Source organism: Dasypus novemcinctus, chromosome 25 (genome assembly GCF_030445035.2).
Source record: "Dasypus novemcinctus isolate mDasNov1 chromosome 25, mDasNov1.1.hap2, whole genome shotgun sequence".
NCBI lineage: Eukaryota > Metazoa > Chordata > Mammalia > Cingulata > Dasypodidae > Dasypus > Dasypus novemcinctus.
Genome location: NC_080697.1, coordinates 59208471 through 59232025, shown reverse-complemented (window position 1 = coordinate 59232025; position 23555 = coordinate 59208471). Strand labels below are relative to the sequence as shown.

General features: G+C 52.2%; 2 protein-coding genes and 1 long non-coding RNA gene across 12 annotated transcripts in view; 2 read left to right on the top strand and 1 right to left on the bottom strand.

Annotated features, from left to right (window-relative positions):
- NEIL2 (nei like DNA glycosylase 2) overlaps positions 1-9210 on the top strand; it is a 20932-nt gene extending 11722 nt beyond the window's left edge. For 3 of the 6 annotated variants that reach the window (XM_071211857.1, XM_058288024.1, XM_004449049.4), the window contains exons 4-5: positions 2732-2928; positions 4814-9210. In XM_071211857.1, coding sequence (XP_071067958.1) covers positions 2732-2928; positions 4814-5175 — 559 coding nt within the window. In that variant the 3' untranslated portion in view covers positions 5176-9210. The remainder of the gene's footprint in view (positions 1-2731; positions 2929-4813) is intronic. The other 3 variants (XR_009183503.1, XR_009183501.2, XR_009183502.2) reach the window with 2 other exon arrangements.
- Positions 7884-23555, bottom strand: LOC111759148 (uncharacterized). Of its 2 annotated transcripts, XR_011647416.1 has the most exons (5): positions 23423-23555; positions 19200-19342; positions 11428-11513; positions 8642-8872; positions 7884-8019 (listed from the first exon to the last, which is right to left on the bottom strand). It is a non-coding gene; the product is annotated as an uncharacterized lncRNA (long non-coding RNA). The 2 variants fall into 2 exon arrangements; XR_009183504.2 differs by lacking the exon at positions 11428-11513.
- FDFT1 (farnesyl-diphosphate farnesyltransferase 1) overlaps positions 18266-23555 on the top strand; it is a 32276-nt gene continuing 26986 nt past the window's right edge. For 2 of the 4 annotated variants that reach the window (XR_009183499.2, XM_004449050.5), the window contains exon 1: positions 23132-23481. Coding sequence is in view for 2 of the 4 variants with exons in the window: in XM_004449050.5 (XP_004449107.3) it covers positions 23147-23481 (335 nt within the window). In the remaining 2 variants the exon portion in view is untranslated. Of the gene's footprint in view, positions 18459-23131; positions 23482-23555 lie in introns of those variants that run through there. The other 2 variants (XR_009183500.2, XM_058288023.2) reach the window with 2 other exon arrangements.

Sequence of the window (23555 nt, the reverse complement as noted above, 5' to 3'; positions counted from 1 at the left end):
AAAATGATACAGTACACTGGTGCTGGATTTCTAACTCCCCAGGTGGCTCCCTTCACTGTAGCTCTTTACTTCTTTTTCTGTTTGACCCACTGTCTGGTGTCCTTTCCTTTCAGGCTGAGGAACTCCCTCCAGCATTGCTCTTGGGCAGCTGCAGTGGTGGCAGCGGCCCTCAGCGTTTGTCTGTCTGGGAATGTCTTCATCTCGTCCTCACTATTGAAGGAAAGTCCCACTGACTCTTGGTGGGCAGTTGCTTTCTCTCAGTACTTCAGGTATTTCAGCACACTGCCTCTTGCCTCCATGATTTCTGATGAGAAATCAGTACTTCATCTAATTGGACTCCCTTGTACATAGCATGTTGCTTTTCTCTTGCAGCTTTCAGAACTCTCTTCTTGTCCTTTGCACTCAACAGTTTGATCAGTATGTGATTAAGTGTATTTTTCTTCAAGTTTATCCTGTTTTGTTTTCTCTGGGCTTCTTGAATGTGTATTTCACATCTTCTCCTAAGTTTGGGTAGTTTACTATCATTATTTCTTTGAATGTTCTTTCTGTCCCTTTCTCTCTCTCTCTTCCTTTTGGGGCTCCAATATTGCTTGTATTGGTCCACTTGATGGTGCCCCAGAAGTCTCTTAGGCTACTTTTGGTTTTTATAATTCTTTATTCTGTCTGCTCCTCGGCCTGACTTGTTTCAATCATCTTGCCTTTGAGTTCACTGATGCTTTCTTCGGCCAGCTCCAATCTGCTGCTGAAACCCTCCTGGTAATTTTTCCTTTCCGTGCCTGTGGACTTCAACTTGAGTAGTTCTAGTTGCTTCCTTTTTAAAATTTCTCTCTCTTGATTGAGATTCTCATATTGTTCATTGCTTGTTTTCTGCATACCTAGTGTTTTTAACATTTTGATTTTATTGATTCATATTAATAGAGCATACAGTTCATCTGAAATGTACAGCAGTGGTATGTTTCTTTTAGTTCTTTCTGTGTATTCTCCCTCAGCTCCCTTGGCATACACAAGACCCCTTTTTTAAGGTCTTCATCTGGCATGTCTACAGTCTGACCTTCTTTATTGGTATTTCTCGATGTTTATCCCTTGCCTTTGGATGGGCCATCACTTCCTGTTTCTTGTCCTGGAATCTTGGGTCGCACACCGTACATTTTAATACTTTTGAAGGTTTCCCCTGGGGTTTATTCCCTGAGCTGATTCTTGGGTTGGTGACCAGCTGGCGATGGACAGAGGAATTCCCGGGTGCCAGCCCTCCTCTCAAGAAGGCCCCTTGAAGGCGGGTACAGGGCCTCCCTGCTTTCCTGGCCCGCGTCTCGTCCTGCCTCGTTGTGCCCTTTGCTCAGGAGGCCCCGTCCCCGGGGGTTTGAATGCCCCCCACCTCCCAGGGGGCAGCCCGTCGCCCCTCCCGGGCACTGCAGCGCTGCAGGGACACAGCGTGCCTTTGCCCCGCTTGTCTGCCTCGTTTGCTTCTTCTCCTCTTTCCTTGTCTCAAGCTGCATGTGCCTGGGGGCAACTGCCGGGAGGAAGGGGCACGCTGGAGTGGAGTTTCCCAGCCGCCTCCCATCTGGGACAAGGCCAGGAGCCCAGAGAGGGGCCGCCAGCTGCTCCAGACCTGGAAGGGGTGCAGGAGGGCTGGGGATCCGCCCACGGCTCTCACCCGTGCCCTGCAGCCCCCTCCGCCTGTCTGGAGGGCCCTTTCGGCCGCCCTCGGAGCTGAGCCCAGCCATCTGAGGCTGCTCAGAAGCCGTGTCCGCGATCGGCCCGCACCCAGCCTGGCTCTTCGGGACGCAGGCTGTCGGGTCCCTTGCTGGCACCAGCGAGTGGTGCCGTGGCCGGACCCCGGTGCGGCGCGCCAGGGGAGCAGGGGAGCCTGCCGGGCTCAGCGCAGCCCACCGACCTCTTCTGCACCCTCCATGCTCTGCTTGCTCTGCCATCGTCTGGAGCAGTCAGGGTCGATCCAGACAGTCCCGCCTGCTTAACACTGGTGAGGTGGAGGGCCTGAGGCCGGGAGCAGCCGCTCTGCCACCCTCCCTCAGTCCCACAGCGAGTGTCTGTGTAGGTGAATCTTGCCTGGGCCTCTGTGGTGTCACCCTGGCTTCTGTCCCTTTCCCCTTCCTGGCAGAGCCCTGTTTTCTTTCTGTTTAGATAGCTACACCCCCCTGCACCTAAATACTATATATTTTCCACATTTACTTCTGTGAACTTGTATTCCTATAATCAGGAAAATGGGTATATTTTTATTTATGTGTATACATATATATATATGTTTTTTGTTTTTTTTTTGAGGTACCGGGTCCAGGGATTGAACCTGGGACCTCATGCAGGAGGTTGGTGCTCAACCACTAAACCACATCGGCTCCCCTGAGTTGGCTCCCTCGTTGGTTTGCTCACTGTTTGCTTGTTTGTTTTTGTTTGGGTTTTGCTTGTTGCCTGTGCGTTTGTGTTTTTTTTGCTTGCTTTCTGCTCGTTGTTTTTGCTTGTTTTCTGCTCGTTGTTTTGTCTTCTTTAGGAGGCACCAGAACCAAACTGGGACCTCTCGTGTGTAAGGCAGGTGCTTAGCTGCTGGAGCCACACCCGCTCCCCATATATATTTTTTAATCAGTCCTTTTAGCCCTGAGGTTTTTATGATTCTGGTAAAGCTCTCTCTTTTCTCTTCTGGAACCTTCACTTCCCCAGGTTAATCTTGACTAAACCGTGGACACGTATGCAGTGCGGATCTTCTCTCTCTCTTCAGGTTGGTCCTGTACTTTGGCGACGGTGGCTTCCTGGCATTTTACAACTGTCAGATGTCTTGGCGCCCTCACCCCGTGGTCAGACCCGCCTGCGACATCTTGTCTGAAAAGTTCCATCGAGGACAGGCCTTGCAGGCTCTCGGCCAGGCTCAGCCTGTGTGCTACACGCTCCTGGACCAAAGATACTTCTCAGGTTTAGGTACGACGCCTGAAAGGGGCAGACCCCACAGTGGAGGCTGACGGAAAAGTCCTTGCCTGGGAGTCACTGGGCCTGGGGCGGGCGCCTCCCGCGCCGGCTCCGTTGGTCTTAAGCAGGCCCCTTACTGCCTCCAGCCCCGCTGCCCTCATTTTGAACCAAGGGAGTTAGGTCAGGCAGTTTCCAACTCCACCGCCGGCTCAGAACTCCCCGCCTAATTGCATTCTCAGTTTGGACCTGCCCTGAAGGCCAGAGGTCATTTCTCAGGCCTCCCTGTGTCCTCCCTGCCCAGCCCCAGGCCTGGCACTCGGTGGTGCTTGGTCAGTGTCGGCCAGGACCCGGCAGTGAGGTTGGCTAGTGGAGAGCAGGCCACGCGCTAGCGGGTATCACTTCCTGCTGGTCAGAGCCCAGATATGGCAGGTCTGCATCAGGATCGCGTACGAGGTGAGGACGCGAGCGGGTCCCCTGCCGTGGGGAAGCCAGGAGAGCCGAGCGGTTTGAAAATGCAAAGGCCCTTGAACTGGAAGCGGACTTTGCCCAGTGGTTAGGGCATCCCCCTACCACATGGGAGGTCCGAAGGTCAAACCCCGGGCCTCCTTGACCCGTGTGGAGCTGGCCCATGCGCAGTGCTGATGTGCGCAGGGAGTGCCGTGCCATGCAGGGGTGTACCCCACATAGGGGAGCCCCACGTGCAAGGAGTGTGCCCCGTAAGGAGAGCCGCCCAGCGCCAAAGAAAGTGCAGCCTGTCCACACACGGAGAGCTGACACAACAAGATGACACAACAAAAAGAAACAGATTCCCGTGCTGCTGACAACAACAGAAGCGGACAAAGAAGAAAATGCAGCAAATTAGACACAGAGAACAGACAACCGTGGTTGGGGGAAAGGGGAGAGAAATAAATAAATATTTTTTAAAAAAAAAGAATATATCCTAAACGCTTCCTATATTCTAGGCATTTTGCTTGATATTTTCAATAATAATAACAGCTCCTGTCACCTGAGCACTCTCTGTGTACCAGCCGCTGTCCTCGGTGTTTTTGTGAATACTCTCAAGCCCCAAGTAAAATCAACTGTCGCTATTTTACAGAAGAGGAAACTGAAGCTTAAAGCAGTGAAATGCCAGCACCACGAGGCTAGGATCTGGTGGAGCTGGAATTTAAATCCTGACAGTCAGATTCCAGGGCCCTTTTCCTAACCCCTTGGCGATAACGCGATCTGAGTTTTATTTACTGTCGTCTTCACACCAGCCTTAAAGGCAAGCATTATCGAGCCTGGGTTACGGGCAGACACGGACTCACATTGACCGGCTCGCCCAGGACCCCCCGTAGGCGGCCGCGGATTCCAGGGCCTTTGGGCCTGCGCCTCTGGTGGCTTCAGGGTGCTCCGTTGGCTTTTCTTTTTTAAAGATTTATTTTTATTTATTTCTCTCCCCTTCCTCCCCCCCCAGTTGTCTGCTCTCTGTGTCCATTTGCTGTGTGTTCTTCTGTGACCGCTTCTATCCTTATCAGTGGTACCGGGAATCTGTGTTTCTTTTTGCTGTGTCATCTTGCTGTGTCAGCTCTCCGTGTGTGCGGTGCCACTCCTGGGCAGGCTGCACTTTCTTTCACACTGGGCGGCTCTCCTTATGGGGCGCACTCCTTGCGCGTGGGGCTCCCCTACGTGGGGACACCCCTGCGTGGCAGGGCCCTCCTTGTGTGCATCAGCACTGCGCACGGGCCAGCTCCACACAGGTCAAGGAGGCCCGGGGTTTGAACCGTGGACCTCCCGTGTGGTAGACGGACGCCCTAACCACTGGGCCAAGTCCGCTTCCCTCCGTTAGCTTTTTGGCCAGATTCTTGATGGCCTGTGTCCACTTCCCTCCTCTGACCCTGTCTTTGCTTTGTTTCAGGGAACATCATCAAGAACGAAGCCTTGTACAGGGCTGGAATCCACCCGCTGTCTCTCGGGTCCCTCCTGAGTCCGGCACGGCTCGAGTCCCTGGTGGATCAGGTGGTGGAGTTCAGCGCAGGGTGGCTGCAGGGGAAGTTCCGGGGCCAGCGGCAGCACCCGCAGATCTACCAGAAGGAGCGCTGCCCTGCCGGGCACCAGGCTGTGCGGGCGGCCTTGGGGCCCCCCGGCGGCTTCCAGAGGCTCACCTGGTGGTGCCCGCAGTGCCAGCCCAGGCTGCCCCCCGAGGAGCCAGGGTCGCTCCTGCCCCCAGGCCCCGGGGCCCCTCCTGGCATCGTGGCCTCTGGAGAGCTCGATGCCTGAGGATCTGGAAAGGAGGGTGGGGCGGGACTGCACCTGGCGGCGGGAACCAGGGGACAGAAGGCCGGGCAGGGGCAGCGTCAGGCCCAGCGCCTTGAGACGGCGCCTCAGGCAGGTTTTTGGGAGGGTGAGCTTTTTTCCTAGAGTTTGGTTAATTCTTCCTGTCTCGTTCTACCCCTCTGCGTGATGAGAAGAATCCTGATGACCGGTAAAGGAGACGTCTCCGCGACTGCAGCAGGGCAGTGAACATGTCGCTGTGCTCCCAGCATTGCCTGCTTGCTTTTTGTTTTGTGTTTTTGTTTTTGGAACTTTGGGTGGTTTTGTGGCTCTCCATTTTGGGAAATAGAAAAAGGGAATTTTCTTCTGAGCCTTGGAGGGAACTTGGGGCGAGGCTGGAGCAGCCTAAGGGCGGTGCTTGGGATTCACCCGCCCTGAGCCTCTTCCTTCTGGTGGAGACACCAAGAGCACAGAGAAGAGGGCGGGGAAGGGGAGACGAGGCGCTGGCGGCCTTCCTGGGTGCACCGGGGGGCGGGGGGGCTCCAGAAAGTCGCTTCAGCTCTAAGGTGATGTTTGCCATGGGGAGCAGTTCTGGAGTCAGGCTCGTAGAGAACGCTTCTGTTCCGTTCCGTTATTGGCTACGTGGAACCAGGACGGTGACATGAAAATAAAGGTCATCACTTTCTGTTGTCTCGGTTACCTGGCAGGTTCTCAAGCTTTCGCCGAGCTCTTACGTAACTCACGGAGGTGGCCTGGCCGGGCTGGCTTGTCGGGCCTGATGGGTCAGGCCACCTGGAGGGCGGGGGCCGGGGGAAGGGGCGAATCGCAGGCCCGCTCCCCTCACCGCCCTGAGCGGGGCGGAGCGAGGCCGGGGCCAGCGGGCAGAGCGCACCTGCGCCTCGAGGCCCCCCGGCGCCCGGCAGGTGGCAGGCACCGCTGTGGGGGGCGAAGCTGGAGACGGTGGCTGCTTCTCACTTTCCTGTTGTCTGTTTTCAGTCATCAAGAGCTGGCAACCGTGAAAAAAGCCACTTACTGCCAGACCTGTCATCCGTGGGACAGTTAATGTGCATCAGCTGTTCCCCTTGGAAAGCGCTTAGCCCAGTGCTTGCCACGTCATCTGCAAAAGAGGCCGTAAAGCTGGGCGCTCACTCTGTCTTCATTTTAGGAGGAGGAAACCGAGGGCCAGGGAGGTTGACGCGCTCGCCTAAGAGCGCACAGCTCACGGGCGGGACCGGGTGCTCGCCTGGTGGCCCCTGCGTTACAGCTGCCTCGGCGTTGGCTGCCACAGCTGCACGCGGGGACTGGCCACGTCCTGGCCGGCGCTGCCGTTAGCGTTAGGAGTACGTCCCTCAAAGTAGCCAGGTCTTGGGCCGTCGGCCCTCAGAATGTTATCCGGGGAGAACAACCACTCGTCATGGCTCCCAATCGGAGGATTCTGCGCTCAAGTGTGAGCAAGACTGCACGCTACACCTGCCTTGTGGCGCTTTGAGGCTGTACTGGCCCTGGAAAAACGTTCTGAAATTTAATTCATTCCAGTGGATGTGAACCCATGGTGAGGAACTTTTGTAAAATACATGTTTTATTGTCTTTTTAAAAATATAAATAGGTCACATAAAACGTTGAAAAACATGAGGTTCCCATGTACCTCACCCCCCCACCCCCACTCCTCCCGCATCAACATCCCCTCTCACTGTGGCACATTCGCTGCACTTGGGGAACACACCCTGGAGCACGGCCACGCCACGGGGACCATAGTTCACATGGTAGTTCACACTCGCCCCCAGTCCATCCCGTGGGTTATGGCAGGATACATGACGTCCTGCCTCTGTCCCTGCAATATCATTGAGGACAACTCCAGGTCCTGAAAATGCCCCGTATCTCACCGCTTCTTCCCTCTCCCTGCCCTCAGCAACTCCCATGGCCACCATCTCCACATCAATGATACAATCACTTCCATTGTTAGAGTCTCAACAATTCTATAGTAGAATACCAGTGAGTCCACCCTAATCCACATTTTATTCCTCCATCCTGAGGACCCTGGGATGGTGACGTCTACTCCACCTCGACATCAAGAGGGGGCTTAGATCCTACTCGGCTGATGGATGGGATTCTCCCGCTTGCAGTTGTAGACTCTCCATTCCCTGGTGTGGTGGCTGACCATCCTCACCTCCCTGTTAGCTGACCTGGGTAAGTCCAACGAACCAGAGAGTAGGAGTCGCCACCCTGCTGAGGCTCAGGACCCAGCTGGCACATGGCCGGTCCAGAGATTAAAGTAATACATTTTTTTAAAGATTTATTTTTATTCCCCACCACCACTACCACCCCCCCACCTGTGCCCACTGTCTGCTCTCTCTGTCCATTTGCTGCGCGCTCTTCTGTGTCTGCTTGTCTTCTCTTTAGGAGGCACCAGGAACCGGTCCTGAGATGTCCGATGTGGGAGAGGCACCTGATCACTTGAGGCGCCTCAGCTCCTGGTTTGTTGTGTCTCTCATTGTCTTCTGTCTCTTTTTTTATTTAAGATTGTATTTATTTACTCCCCTTCTTGCTGCGTGCTTGCTGTCTGCTCTCCGTATCCATTCACCACGCGTCCTTCTGTGTCTGCGTCTCCCTTTGTTGCATCGTCTTGCTGCACCTGCTCTGCGGGTCTGGGCCGTCAGCTCTGCGTGGGCACGAGCCAGCCCGCCCTCACAAGGAGGCCCTGCGACATGACCCCACAGCCTTCCACAGGGTAGACGGGAGCCCAGTCGCTGGAGCCACAGCGCTTCCCGAGAAGGGCCTTTTGATGCGACTACTTCAGTTAAGCAGCTGTGGCCACCTCGTCAGGGCGGGTCTCAGTCCTCCTGCGGGAGTCTGTATAAGAGAAGGACGTTCAGACAGCCGCAGGAAGTGACAGGCCGGACGTCTACAGGGCCGGACGAGGGAGAGGCCCGGAGGCGCGGCCCCGTGCCGGGGGACCCTGGGGCTCCCGGCAGTCACCCTCAGAGCGCCCCAGTCTCTGGGGGAGAAAGCGCTGCTTGGATAATGCCTGGATTTGGATTTCCTCTTAGCCTCAAAACCATAAACCACAAGCTGATAAATACCCACTGTTTCAGCCAGCCCGTTTCGTGGTATTCGCTGGAGCGGCCCAGCTAAACGTGGAACCCCGCCCCTCTTGGGCTTGGCGGAAATCATAAGCACTGCAGGATTCCTGCAGTAAATTGTTTAACTTCGCTCTACCCGGTGTTTCCCAAACCTCCTTTACCGTGAAACAAAAAAAATTTTTTGAGGTTCCGGGACCGAGCATTGAACCCAGGACCTCGTCTGCGGGTAGCCAGAGCTCAACCACTGAGCCACATCAGCTTCCCTGCACGGGCTTTTTGGTTGCTTTGCTTGCTTGTTTTTGTTTTTCAGGAGGCACCAGGATCTGCCATATGGGCGGTGGGCGCTCAACCGCTTTGAGCCACACCTGCTTCCACCGTGAAATGTATTTTACCTTTACTATTCCTTGGAACACAGCATAGAAAAGGCTGCTATAATCCACTGGGATCCAGAACTTTTCCCAGCGTTATTTGAATCCGGATGCTCCAGCCACTGCATCGGCAGGTGCGTCTGTTGTCGTTTTAGACCATTGCCTGAGGCCAGCATCGGAAACTCCTGGCAGAACCCGGAGAAATTCAAAACGCACATTTGCCCTTCTCAGGAACAGCTGAGGCTTTTTCTGGAACTGTAATAGGAAAAGAATTTTTGTCACCCTCCTGCACAGCTCCTCCAGCCGTTGCTCCTCCTGCGCTGACAGCCACTGTTGCAGAAGGGAAAGAATTTCTGTAGCTCCATCAGAAAAACCACCAGAGGGTTACAAAGTTCAAAGCTGCCAGATCGCAACAGAAACACTAGGCTCTGCCTTGGCAGTGAGAACTTACATCCTGAAACCTAGTTTTGCATTTTAGAATAGATAAAGCAAAATATGGTACATGTAGTTTGAAATAAGGGATCGTGAGTTAATTTGACAGCAAGTTCTCTTATCTTTAGTGTGGTATTACAATTAAAGCAAATGTTTGACTACTTTAATAGTCAGCTTCTTTTATCCCTCAATGCTGTCGACACCCTTGTCTCAGGTTCGCCTGATGATGCAGCGGCAGCATTTCCAATCATTTTTCAAAGAACACTGTTCTTACCCATTTTTGTACCAGCTGTGATGTTGCACATGCCGTGTGGATCATTTTAAAGAAATTTTTAAAGTTTCAAATAGATTCAACAATTACATTTCATTACTTGGTTTAGCATTTTGAAGGCAGTTAAAACAAAAACCAAACACCTACTTATCTTGTAGGTTTTGCAGTTAGGTGGCTATTTCAAAACCTCTCCCCTTTGAATGTCGTACTCTATCTCTAAGGCAGAGTTCTTACATGTACCCTATGGAAACTTTCTCTGATTGTGGAAGTGGTATTTTGTAAAACTTTTTTTCCAGTAAAAATTGTATGAAAAACAAAACAACTCCTTAGAGCCACCACATTCTTATTTCTAAGTCATTCGTGCTTCAGTATATCTAATCTAAATCCTTCCTTCTTTCCTCATATTTTCTTTGTGTCCTATGTTTACTTATCTTTACACAGTTGTATCTTAGGTCTTTTACTTACTAAAATGCCAATTTTTTTGGCCTTCGGCTACAGAGAGGCTTTGGGGGCAATCATTAACTTCTTAGAGGCCATCCCACTTTTTTTTTTTCAATTTACATTACTTTGTGAAACCCCATTTCCAGACCAGTGCTAGGAACATAGTATTTGAGTAATAATAGATTATTTGTAGCTGGAAGAATATATTTATGCACACACACACATATATATACACTCACACTTATGTGTGTATATATGTATTTATATATTTAATTTAAAAACACCTTTCTGGGAAGCAGACTTGGCCCAGTGGTTAGGGCGTCCGTCTACCACATCGGAGGTCCGCGGTTCAAACCCCGGGCCTCCTTGACCCGTGTGGAGCTGGCCCATGAGCAGTGCTGATGGGTGCAAGGAGTGCCCTGCCACGCAGGGGTGTCCCCCGCATAGGGGAGCCCCACGCACAAGGAGTGCACCCTGTAAGGAGAGCCGCCCAGTGCGAAAGAAAGTGCAGCCTGCCCAGGAATGGCGCTGCACATAAGGAGAGCTGACACAACAAGATGATGCAATAAAAAGAGACACAGATTCCCATGCCGCTGACGACAACAGAAGTGGACAAAGAACACGATGCAGCAAATAGACACAGAGAACAGACAGCCGGGGTGGGGTGGAGGGGAGAAAAATAAGTAAATAACTAAATCTTTGGGAAAAAAAAAAAAAGAAGCAAGGGTTGTGTTACCAGAGCAAGTAGGGAAGGGGAAGTGTGAGTAAATAGAAACCACAGCTTTCATGGTCATCTACAACATTTAATTTAGGATACTGCGGGATGTCCACATCATGCAGGCTCTCAGAAGAACGATTCAAATTAGCTCTAAAATGAGGTAGAGAATGGATAGCATAAGCCGAGTGAATGAATGGGGTGGGAGGCATATGGGAACTCGGTATTTTCTGCATGATTTTTCTGTAAACCTACAACTTCTAATTTTAAAAATGGTTTGGATGAAAGAGAAGAGTTGGGAGTGTCACGGCAGCAGGCCGGTGGCACAGGAACGGCAGTGGTGGGGGCCGGCCAGTGGCGGCTGCTCCAGCCGCCCAGGTGCCTACTCGATTTCTGCTCGAGTGGACGGGGAAGAGGGGCGGGGCCGCATGCTGGGTGAATCCAGGTCCAGGAGAGGCAGGGCGCTTGTCCTCAACACTGGGGGGGGGATATTTACCTCAAGAGCTGGAGTTGCAGGATAATTGACATTGTGAAAATTGTGAGATGTAATGTTAGGCTTCAGTGGCTCAAGCCATGCAGTAAGTATTTCTTGAATCCTCCTACCTGCTAGGATTGGGGAATTTAAGGTGTTGCAACCCAGCTCCTGGATGCGTCGGGGCAGTGGTAAGACCCGAGGGCACACTTGGCACACACTCAGACATGAGCTGTATTTACTGGGACTTAGGGACAGGAGAGGTTCACTCGGGGCGGCGGTCCAGAGGGCGAAGAGAGCGCTGCACGACGAGCGGGAGACGAGGGGCAGTGCCCAGGGTCCCAGAGCAAGGCTCTCCTAATAGAGTTACCTAAGTGGGGTGTGGTGCTGTCGTGGGAAGGAACTGTACAGCCTGGAGAAACGGGACAGTGTCGACACCATCTGTACCTTGTTTTCCGGCAAGGTTTATTACATCTTACCTTGTGTCCTGGGGTAGGCAGGCTGCTGCGGGCCACGGGCTCAGTTTCCCTTCGGAGGTGTCTACCGGCCCCCGCGGCAGCTTGCCCTGCCATGGGACACACACCGCAGTCACAGTTCATATCAGCAGTACGGCATTTAACATTAAAAGCTAGTAAGCCTAAAAGATAGTTGCCAAGGTCAACAGAGGGAATTTAGCCAGTTAGAGGGGATCCGTAGCTAATGCAGCCATGTGACTTATGAGCTCTTGCATATGAGTTAAAACTTGTCAGACTGGTGGGTGGGGTGTGGGGTGTGTGGGAACCTCTTACGCTTTTTAATGTAACGTTTTTCTGTGATCTATGCATCTTTTTAAAAAAAGACAAAAAAAATTAAGAACAGCACAAGCTCATGAGACGTTATGAGAGTGATCAGGATGTGGACCCCACACTGAATATTATCTAATGAGAAGGGCTCGTTGCACGCTTGGCGATGGGGCGTAGCCTGCCTTGGCAGCAAAGGGTTTCACACCGTCCGATTTGCAGGAGCGACAGTCAAGGAAGGTCAGCAGCCCCCGGGGATGGCAGGTGCAAACCCAACGCTGGCTCCGATCGTGGGCGTGGGTTACTGCTGAAGCCCCTGCAGGAAGGTAATAGCTAAGGTGCTACAGGGAAAGAAGGAGGAAATCTTGCTGGTCTAACAGTATACAAGCAACACTTTCATTAGTAGATACCAAAGTACCAGGCAGGTGAGTTTTATGAGCAGGCTTCTAATAGCACACACTTGCCCCTTCTCTGAGTTTTCTACAATGAGTTCAAAAATACATCAGATATATATTGATGTATTTGCTGTCCTGATTGGTTGCCTTTTTGCCTTCACCTGTCAGCTTTCAGGGAACCGATGGGGAGGCATTTTTGTTTGGAGTTAACCAGGATTTCTTTTGAGCCCAGGACTTTCAAACTGGACCTTGGGACTAGAGTTTTTGGCAGGCTTCATTCTGACCCACCGCCTTCCCTGCTTCCTGCACTAACCTGCCTCAACTTCCCCCTCAGAGAGTTTACATCCTTGCTCTTAAGAGGGAGCTTAAGAGGGATGTCATTCTTGCGTAGTTGCTTCCTGCAGGGGCAGGAGTTTCTGCCTGACCGGGTGTGAAACCCTCTGCTATTCTACTGAGGCTGCGGGAAGGCAGGTCTAGCACCATGGCTGGATGGATGAAATTCCAATTATGGACGAAATAAACTTAGAAAATGAATTAAGTTTACCAAGACTTTTAACGTGTTCAATATCATCCTGCACATGGTCTAGAAGAGATATTATTATATTTATTAGGTATATAGGTAGAGCACTTAAAACTAATTAACACACAAGTTCCTTTTAGAGCTGCAGTTAATAGGTCTAAGCTCCAGGTTTGCAACACCGTACGTGTTGTCTCTCCATGGGAGCAGGCCGTAATGCCGATTGTGTTTAAGTTCTACTCACATTACTCAAGTATTTATTGCTCCACTTGGTATGTCCTTCACACAGCCAGTGTGCTGCAGCACCATGGAGCCTGGAGGGAGGCACCAGCATTTCACTGGCCTGGTGCATTGCACCATGAAACAGCGCCCACCTCCAGGCAGCGTCCACTGTGAATCAGGCTATATTGAGCCATCTCTGGCCACAGGAGTCTGAAATAGCGACGTACTTTCCATTCTCTTAAGGAGCATACCCAGAGATGTGGTAGATTCTTTTATTATTTTAGGGGTCGTAGTGACCCACCTAGCCAATAATTCAAATGGAGAGGCAGCATGCAGGGTACTGGGGGCCTGGTTTGAATGCACAAGGGAGTTTGACAATGCTGAAGTCTATCTCTTTTAATTTGTATATAGCTTTTAAAATACTTCCAATGCAGTTTAGAAAATGCTTTTGAAATCTTTTTATAACCATAACTTACTTTTACTTTTAAATGGGCTTGTTAAATTACAATTAGCAACCAATGAAGTTTACTTTTATTCATTTATGTTTTGTCTTACATTCCTCATTCTGTTCTGTGAAAACTAGTAATTTCACTTTAGGACAGACCTTGATTTTTTCCTCCTTAACTTAATTTTATTAAAAACAAACTTACAAGGAATGGATGTGGCTCAAACTGTTGAGTGCTGCCTCTAGCATGGGAGGCCCCAGGTTCAGTTCCTGGTGCCTCCTGAAAAAACGAAAATAAACAATAAGTAAAACAAATGATAAAACCACCTCAGGGAAGCCAGTGTGGCTCAATGGTTGAGCGCTGGCTTCCCACATATGAGGTTCTGGCTTTAACCTTGGCCCCCGCTACCTCAAAACAAAAACAAAATCTTACAATTTTCATTATATTAAAGATTTAATACATATAAAGCTAATTTACCTTATTAGTATCCTTAAAACCTAGGGAGATTACACCTAAGCCAAATAAAATGGAAACAATTATAGTTTATTCAAGAAATGTTCTTTTCTCCTTCCACAGGAGACTAAAACTTTTCTTTTATAATAAAATTCTAGACTTGTAAATAACCTTAAAAGCATACTGGGGAAATGGATGTAGCTCAACTGATAGTGCATCCGCCTACCATATAGGAGGTCCAGAGTTCGGTACCCAGGACCTCCTGGCCCATGTAGTGAGCTGGGCCAGTGCTGCATGCACAAGGAGTGCCGTGCCACAGAGGGGTGCCCCCATGTAGGGGTGCCCCACGCACAAGGTGTGCACCCCACAAGGAAAGCTGCCCTGCACAAAAAAAAGTGCAGCCTGCCAGGAGTGGCACTGCACATATGGAGAGTTGACACAGCAAGACGATGAAACAAAAGGAGACACAGATTTCTGGTGCTGCCTGACAAGAATGCAAGCGGACACAGAAGAACATACAATGAATGGACAGAGAGCAGACAATGGGGGTGGGGGAGGGAGAGAAGTAAATAAAAATAAACCTTTAAAAAAAAAACATACTGACCGCCAGGTTCTGGAATATATATTATAATTGTTTAATTTGTTTTAATTATAATTTAGAGAAGATTTTTTTCAGAGCTTTTAAGGAATTTTTCTTTACTTACTGAAGTTTGGTAATTGGACTAATTACCCTCATTTTAAGGCTGTTTAAAGGTTTAAATCGGGGAATTATAGGACACACTATGCTTTTTAATTCCCCGGCTTGCTTTTAAAATTTTGTTACGACTAGCCCTTTTTCCCATTTTTCTCTTTTTCCTTATCTGTAGAGGCGTCCAGCGAGTCCCAGGCTTTAGGGTCTCACCCGCTGGTCAGTGTCCTCTGGACCTGGACTCAAGGCAGCCTGCAGCCCCCCGCTCAAGCATATCCAGAACCAGGGTTTCTAGCCAGTGATTCACTTGGCACAGGTGATCAGTTTAGGAATCTTTCATCTCTGCCTGTGCCGGGCGCACGTCCCCTTCTAACTTCAATCTTCTTCCAGGTGGCACACAGAGCCCTTTGCCACTTGTCCTGCCTCAGTAGCCCCCTGCCCGCTCCCAACAGGGGCCGGTGAGAGCCGCCGTTATCTGGCGCGCTCCCTTTGTCTTACTTAAATGCAGCTGCTTTGCCACCTGCTGTGGCGCAGCCAGCATGCCTGCTGGAGTTTTAGGGGCATCCCCCTATTCTCTCAGGGGTCCCCACTCATCCAGGAGGGCAGCCACCTCTCCTCACGGATGTTATAGCCCAGCCCGGGTTTTCCCCTGTTGTTGCAGACGTCGAGAGAGGTTCAATTATTTGCATATGAACAGGCCAGGATTCACAATAATTTTGGGAAGGAAAAAGTAATTTATTTACAGCCAGCCCGACTCAGGAGTTTCTGTTCAAAACCCAAGCCCTGAACAAGATTTTTAAGTTCTTTTTATACAGAGGAAGGGCCAAATGGTTCTTTGTTTCAGTGCTCAATAAGCTTGAATTAACATATATCTTCCGCATCCTAGGTAAGCTTTTAGCATGGACTTCATACATTCTAGGTAAGCTTTTAGCACATTTGGTTTGCATCTTCCCTGAATGTTTAAAGTTTATAGAGTTTGCACTGCTAAACGGTCTTTCCAGGACTGGAGTTGTTGTCATGGTTACCAAGGGCAGGGCGGCAGCTCTCACTGTCCCACATGCACAGCTCAGGACACAGACAGCTCAGGTTATCCGCGCAGAGCTGAACAGCGCCCCCTTCCCATAGCCCACATCAGTGCGGATGCGCCTTCCCTGAGCGCGAGCCTGCTCCTGCCCGTCCAGGCTCCCGGCTGGTGGCTCGCCAACTGCTACAGCCCAGCTCCTGGAGGCAGGGGTCGTGCAGCAGCAGCCCCAAAGGGCACGCTCGGCACAGCGCCAGGCATGCGCTTTACTGGGACTTACGGACGGGGGAGGTTGTCTCTGGCGGCGGTGGTCCAGAGAAACGAGCCAGCACCCCACAAAGAGGCGGGAGCCTGAGGGGCATTCCCTGGGGCCTCGGTGTAGCAGATGTCGAGAGGGACTCGATTTTTGGCATATGAAAAGGCCAGGACTCGGTAATAATTTTGGGAAAGAAAAAGGAATTTATTTACGGCCGACTCTGGAGCTTTCTGTTCAAAACCCGAGCCCCGAATAAGATTTTCAAGTTCTTTTTATGCAGAGGTCCTTTGTGTCAGTGCTCAATAAGCTTGAATTACCCCACATCCCCCACATTCTGGGGAAGCTTTTAGCATGAACGTCAAACATCCCACATAAGCTTTTAACACATTTGGTTTGCATTCTCCCTGAATATTTAAAGTTTACAGAGGTGGCGTTGCTAAACTGTTTTTCAGGGACTGGAGTTGTTGCCGTGGTTACCAAGGGCAGGGCTGCAGCTCACGCAGCTCAGGTTATCTAGGAAGAGATGAACAGCCTCCCACCCACAGCCTACATCATCAGAACGGAAAAGACATTTCATAACAGAGTCACATAACTGGGACAGCCTGGGGAAAACCATGATGTGTAAACAGCACGGTGGTGTGACAAGCGCTTCAACAGGCTAATGGCAAAGCAAGTGAGGAGGGGGAGGAGAGGTGGCTGCCCCCCGTGTTCCAGAGCAACCTCTATTTCAAGGATTTTTATCAGCAAACAGTAGTGGAGACCTACTATGTGCCAGGGGCTTCTTCCAGGTGCTGTGGTTGGAGATCAAGGACAGTCCCTGCCCTTGAGGGGTTCACCGAGGTGGGCAGACTGGAGAGAGGTGATTAGAATAAAGTTCAGGTGCTGACAGGAAGGAAGCACTTAGGTTTGTGGACCACCCAAGTGAGAACAAACCAGTTTTTCAGAGTTTGCCCTAGCAAGGGAGTCAGCCGCCTTCCAGAGCAGGCAGAGGGATGGGAAAGCTTCACAGTGAAAACGGGAAGGTGTGCTCTGATAAAGAGGTTGGCGGTTTGTGGAAGGGGGAGCTGGGCTGGGGGGCTCTTGATGGGATTTGTTTGGGAAGCACATTTGGCTTTCTCTGGTTGGTCCTGAGTTTGAGACGGGGACAAATATAGGAAAGCTGGCCGTCATCACCCAAGCCCCAGCTGTTCTGGGCTAAATGCTACAGAGAGTGGGGTGTGGCTTCCCTGGCCTGCTGGCTGCAGGACGGGGGTCCCAGCTCTTTCATCGTATGGGTACCAGCCACTGTGCTTTAGTGTATTCCGTCTATCAGGATGGGCACCTAAGTCAGACTTGGAGAGCTGGAAAAGGTGTTAAGCTATGTCCCTGATAAACAGGAGCACCTTCACGTGGAAAATTTCTGTCTCCTCGTCTAGGCTATGAACTCTTTGGGAGAAGGAATCATGTCTTACTCATCTTTGTTTTTCCAGTGTCTGCCACAAACGATTATTTGTTTAATTGAAGAACAGATGGCTAAGAGGCTAGGAAAATTCAAAATATGGTTCTTGAAGAAGGGGCAACCCTGAGCTGTAATGAGGGGCGTAGCAGGTAGCGAGAAGAGCAGGGATGGTCATTCCAGAAAGGTGGCCTTTCCTGAGCAGAGGGGCGGGCTGGGAAGTCCTCTGACCCGTTGGGGAGCCTCTGAGCACTGCCAGACCTGGGTCAGGGGCTGGAAGTAGGAGAGGGGCTGGATAGGAAGCTGAAATTAAAAACACAGAAAAAAGGAAATACAGGCGAGCTGGACGACAAGGAATTTTGTTTTTTTTAAATTCTGTCCTGGAATCCTCGATTTTATCTTGAAAGGCATTTCCTTTGGGGAAGATAAATGGAAAGATGGTAAGCAAGTGAGTAAGGTAATCAGATGTACGTTTACTCAAGCTCCTATGTGAGGTGTGAGATTTACACACAAATGGAGGTGGCAAGGTGATACTGAGCAAGAGTGCCCCATGCTTTCAAAGTCCAATTCCTGAGATACCGCGGTTTCAAAGAGAGAAAGAGTTTTATTGCCATTGCTTAGCAGGAGAACAGATAATCTATTAATAATAGGCCTAAAGTCTGTCTCCCCAAGTTTGAGGAGTTTGGGGTAATATGGATTTCAAACAAGGGAGGGGGGAGTGGCTACCATTTCAATAGTAATGTTCATTCACAAGGATAAGATCAGCCCGGCCGCAGCGACGGAGGCGGCGCGACCCATCCATGGGCTCGGGGGGGACCTCCGCCCGCGGAGTCTAGCCCGCGCCCCCGCGCCCCCGCGCCCCCGCGCCCCCCGCGCCCCCGCGCCCCCGCGCCCCCGCGCCCCCGCGCCCGCGCGGCGCGCCCCCGCGCCCCCGCCAGAGGGCCGGTCCCTTTAAGAGCGGCGGCCCCGCCCCCCGGGCGCGCCCGCGCCTCCAATCCGGGCCCGGGCTGTCGTCGTCACCCCAGGCTCCCCGCGACGCCCATTGGCTGGCGTCTGGCTGGGGCGAGCGGCCCTGGCCAATCGGGCGCGCCGAGCCACCGGGTGCGCGGGCCGCGCGCGGGGCCGGGCCGGTTGGTACCCGGGCGGCGGCGTCGCGGAGCTGCCGGGGCACCGAGGCCGCCAGCGCGCCCGCCGCCGGGATGGAGTTCGTCAAGTGCCTGGGGCACCCCGAGGAGTTCTACAACCTGCTGCGCTTCCGCATGGGCGGCCGCCGCAGGGTGGCGGCCCGGGTGGACCAGGTGGGCGAGCGCCCCGCCCCGCGCCCCGGCGCCCCGCATCCCGCCCCGCGCCCCCGCCCCGCACCCGGCGCCCCGCACCCGGGCTCTCTCCTCGGGAGCAGGACCCCGCAGGAGCCCCCAGCCCCCGGGTCGGTGCCCGGCGGCCTTGCCCAGGAGGACGCTGGGTCTGGGGGTCTCCCGCACCGTTCTCTCCCCGGGCGCCAGGGCTCCCCTGCCCCTTGACTCGTGGCTTCCAGGGTCGAGTGAGACGGGAGGGTCAAACGGGAGGCCGCGGGGAGAGGCGACCAGGGGGGACGGCCCGCTAGGGCACCCCCGCAATGGGCTCCGCCGGCTCCGCCGCAGCACCTGCTCCGGGGGCTGCCCCCCCTTCCCGCGTTCGTCCTGCTTTTCCTCAGCGCTTCCCGAGCTTTAAAAATACCCGCGAACTGTTCTTCCAGGTAATTACTGTTATCTGTGTGTTTGTGGATGGGCTAGATTGTTGGCTGCGCCGGGGTCCTCCTGCCGCATCCCTGCGCGCCTTGGTTAAATGAACGCTGGCAAAGGTCCTTATTCCAGCGTGAAAATTATTCCTGAATGGACACACCCGGCCTAATGAGTGGCTTGCAACAAAAAGCTTTTAATTTTTCTCCCGGTTAGAAATATCACAGAGGCAACCACTCTTGCTTAAGTATATTCTTAATTGTTTCTTTTAATAATATGCTGCAGAAAAAGATTTTCCCCCTTATCTCATAGCTCAGATACCTTATTCTTCGTGGCCCAGATCCAGTGCCACTGCTCTTGTCCACTAGTTGATGCACTCGGAGACGCTGCGTGCGCACCTGTTACCTGCCAGGCACTGTGCTGGGTACGGCGTGGCAGGATGCTCTATACAGAGAGCTCACCACCTAGTCAGGGCAAAAAAAAAAAAGTTATACAATTGCTCATAGAAAACTTAGGAAGGCACCGTCCAGAGGTGCCTGATCCTGGTACCTGTGGCCCTCAGCTGTCTTCTCCAGCACGGTTTTGCCTTATGGTATCAGTCCATCTACGTCAGTAGCCTTGTATCTGCATTGGTTTTATGTTCCCAAGGTCCCTTTCAGATTCAAGATTCCGCGTTTGATTCTGGATCTTAAGCTCTTTGAAAAATAGGAGTCTTGGATGATGCGCCTTTGGCACCTCCAACACAATAGCTTGTTGTTACAGGGAAAAAGATTTCCTTAAATCATTAAACCAGGGCGGGTGTGCTGTCCCCAAGACCCTTCTAATTTTTAAACTCGATAAGCTTAGATAAATATGGCAGAATACAGTAAATGCCATGTGAAAATTCAGAGAAAGGAACATCACATCTGGCTGGAATAAGGAATTAGCCTTTTGAGGGTTGCCTAAAAGAAAATACAGCTTTAAATTCTTCTAGTGCCTTGCTCAATAAATATTTGTTGAATAAGAAATTCCTTATTAAAGATTTCTTATGTGGGACCCTCTCGAAGTTGTTATTTGCAAATATTTATGTTACTGTTCATTTTTCATCTTTCTGGGAGTAGAATGGTGCCCAATATTATCAGATTCTTAAGAGGATCTGTGAACAAAAACAAACAGTCCCTGCTTTGCAGCCCCAGGTGTGCCATTGTGCAGTCTGCTGACTCCCTCCCGGGCCAGGTATTTGCTGCCCCTGGAGACAGCCCGCCCAGTTTCCAGGCACCTCTGGCGCCTGGGCAGTGCTCCCCAGCTGAAACAGCTCCCTGCTGCTTGCACTCTTTGTTCCACTTCAGGAGCCACAGACGACCTGATCTTGCTTTATAACACAGCGCTTGAAGTCTCTTAGGAGAGCTCTCGGATTCTCTCTGAGAGGACAGACATCCAAGCCAAATGCTTTGTGTTCTTCCTCCAGCTCCTCCTCCTGTGACTCTTTCCAGATCGGTTACCTTCCTGGTCACTTTAAAGTCTCGTGCCCACAAGTGAACCCAGGAAGTTAGTGTGCTCTGGTCGCCTCAGTGCTTTCCTTTCTTATGGATCTATTTCTAATTCACGAAGTTTAAGATTACTTTCACTTTTAAAAATGCATTTATTTATTTATTAAGCAAGGCAATTTGATACATACTAATAAAGCAAATAAAGCGCACAGTCCATCCAAAGTGTACAATCAGTGGTATTTGGTATACTCGCATAGTTGTGCATTCATCACTTCAGTCATTATTAGAGCAAAAAATCCATTTTAGAAAATTTTATTGAAGTATATCATTCATACAGGAATATACATAAACAAGTATATAGTAAAAGATGTGAACTTACAAAACAAACATATATAACGTATACAGGGGTCCCTTACCTCCCCCCCCACCACCTTGCATTGTTGTGAAACATTTCTTATAAATTATGAAAGGATATCATTGAAGTATTATTACTAACTATAGTCCATATCTTAAATTTTGTGTATTTTTCCTCCAACCCACCCTATTAATTTAATTTAATTTTTTTAAAGATTTATCTATTTATTTCTCTCCCCCCCGCCCCCAACCCTGGCTGTCCATTCTCTGTGTCCATCCACTGCGTCTTCCCTGTCTGCTTCTGTTGTCAGCAACATGGGAATCTGTGTTTCTTTTTGCTGCGTCATCTTGTGTCCGCTCTCCGTGTGGGCGGCGCCATTCCTGGGCAGGCTGCACTTTTCTTTCGCGCTGGGCGGCTCTCCTTACGGGGTGCACTCCTTGCGCGTGGGGCTCCCCTACACGGGGACACCCCTGTGTGGCAGGGCACTCCTTGCGCGCATCAGCACTGCGCATGGGCCAGCTCCACACGGGTCAAGGTGGCCCGGGGTTTGAACCGCGGACCTCCCATGTGGTAGGCGGACGCCCCAACCACTGGGCCAAGTCTGCCGCCTAATATTATTTTAAAATTAATTTTATTACAGAAGTGAACTTACAAAACCATCATGCCGATGCATAGAATTCCCATCCAACACTCCTTCACCAACACACCACACTGTGGTGTAACATTTGTCACAGATTATGAGATAATATCAGATTATTACACCAACCGTGGCCAAGAGCGTACATTTGGCACACTTTTTCCATATTCCCTCATCACCACAGTACAGCTTTGGCATTGATGCAAGAATATTACAGTATTGCTGTTAACCACAGTCCATAGGTCACACCAATTGTATTAAAATGCATTTTTAATTATGAGCTATTTCAAGCAACTGGAAAGGTTAACGAAAGCTATCTAACAAATCACTTTGCGTTCATCACTGGCATTAAACAGACAGTAGGTTTTTGCCATATTTGCTTTGTCTTTTTTTTTTTCCCTAAAGAAATTACAGTGTCCAGAAGCAGCTAAGACCCTTTTCTCCGTCTCGGGCTTGTGGCGGGCGCACTGACCTCTGCGGGCGGGCGCGTCAGGTGCAGGCCCTGCGGTGCTGCTCAGGGCCTCTTCTCCCTCAGGATGCCCGCTGCCAGGCTCCAGCGGCCCTTGGTCAACTAGGCCCTCCCCTTTTAGGTGGGGGTCTCAGGGGAAGCTGGGGTGGGCGCGCGCCTGCTTCCCAGGTTCCAGGCTCACTCCCCGGTACCTCCTTAACGAAATGGCTAGAGGTGGCCCTCCAGTGACGGCTGACCCCGCGCTCTGCCAGGCACTGCCGAAACCCCTTCCAGCTAGCCTTCCGTACGGCGTGCAGAGCCCGGCGGCGCCCGCCGCTGTTCCCGTCCGACCTTCGGGCACCCTTCCTTCCCAAGGCCTTCCTGCCTCTTTCCTCCCCTGAGAGGTGCTTGGGGGTGCGCTGCACGACCTCGGGCAGCAGGGAGGACGCGGGAGGCTGCAGGGCCAGGCCCGGCTCGGGGGGCTTGGCCGCGGAGAGGCGCGGTGGGCAGGCTTCCCAGCCTGCGCCCCTGTGCGCCCGGGAGCCCGGGGAGGCGCGCTTGGGGCAGGGGGTTTCCCTGCAGGTCGTGCTCTTCAGGTTCAGGTAGGAGGGCCCTTCGCAGGGCTGACGCCTCGCCGAGCTGGAGCCGTTGGCGGTGGAGGAGAGGGGGTAATTCTGGTCTGGTGACAGTCACGTTATGGGGAGAGCTGGCGTGGACCCCAGTAAGTGTCAGCCTTCTGGCCTCTGTCTTCCTGTGCAGTCTTGCCTCTCGGCATTGTGGAAAGGGAAGGGGTTGAGGAATTCTTCTAGAATACTCTGAATTTAATATTTGCTTATCATCAGACCTTTACTGAGTATTTTTATGTGTATACACACAAATATATATATGTGTGTATATATATATATATATTCTGAAATGACTTGGAGATTTCCTACTAGTTGATATGCCTTTTTAAAAAACCGTTCCTCTATCGTTAGATACTTCAAATACTTCCCCTTTCTTTCTTAAAAGCAATATGTAATTCTTCCACGGGAAATCGCTTTTTTTCCCTTCCTGGAACAACGCAGGCGTTTGTTTTCCTTGGGGAAGAGTAAAGTTCAGGAAGCAGCTCGCCGGGTCCCACGGCTTTCAAAGGGAGGGCTCTGCTGAAGAGCCCGTGCGGGGGCGGCCGGCTGCGGGGTCCCTGGCCGTGCGGAGGGCGGGGGGCGGGCCGCGGACGGGGTCGGCTAGGCCCGCAGCCTCGGCGTCTGGGCCGCGCCGCCGCGGGGAGGGCGCCCGGGCGCGGGTCGGGGCGGCGGGCGGCGCACGTGCGGGGGCGGCGCGGGAGGAGGAGCCGGCCCGCCCGCCAGCCGCGGTCCCATGGCCGCAGCCGCCTGCGGCCCCAAGGCCATGTCCCTCTTCAAGAGGACCCTGGTGCTGAGCCCCGCGGCGGCGCCCAGGGCTGCGGGGGCGCCCCCGCGAGGCTGCCCCGTCCTGCCCGCCGCCCGGCCCCCCAAGGACCGGCTGCGGGGCCTCTCGCCGGCGCGGCCCCCGGCCCAGGCCCACTGCTGCTCAACGCCCCCCGCCCCGCTGTGTCCTTGTGGCCCCTGCCCGCAGGACGCCCTCCGCGACAGCCTGAGGACGTGCTACAAGTACCTGAACCAGACGAGCCGCAGCTTCGCCGTGGTCATCCAGGCGCTGGACGGCGACATGCGGTGAGCGCGGTGGGCCGGGCAGAGTGGGCCGGGCTGGGGCCGGGCAGAGCCCTGGGCTGGGCAGGGCCCTGGGC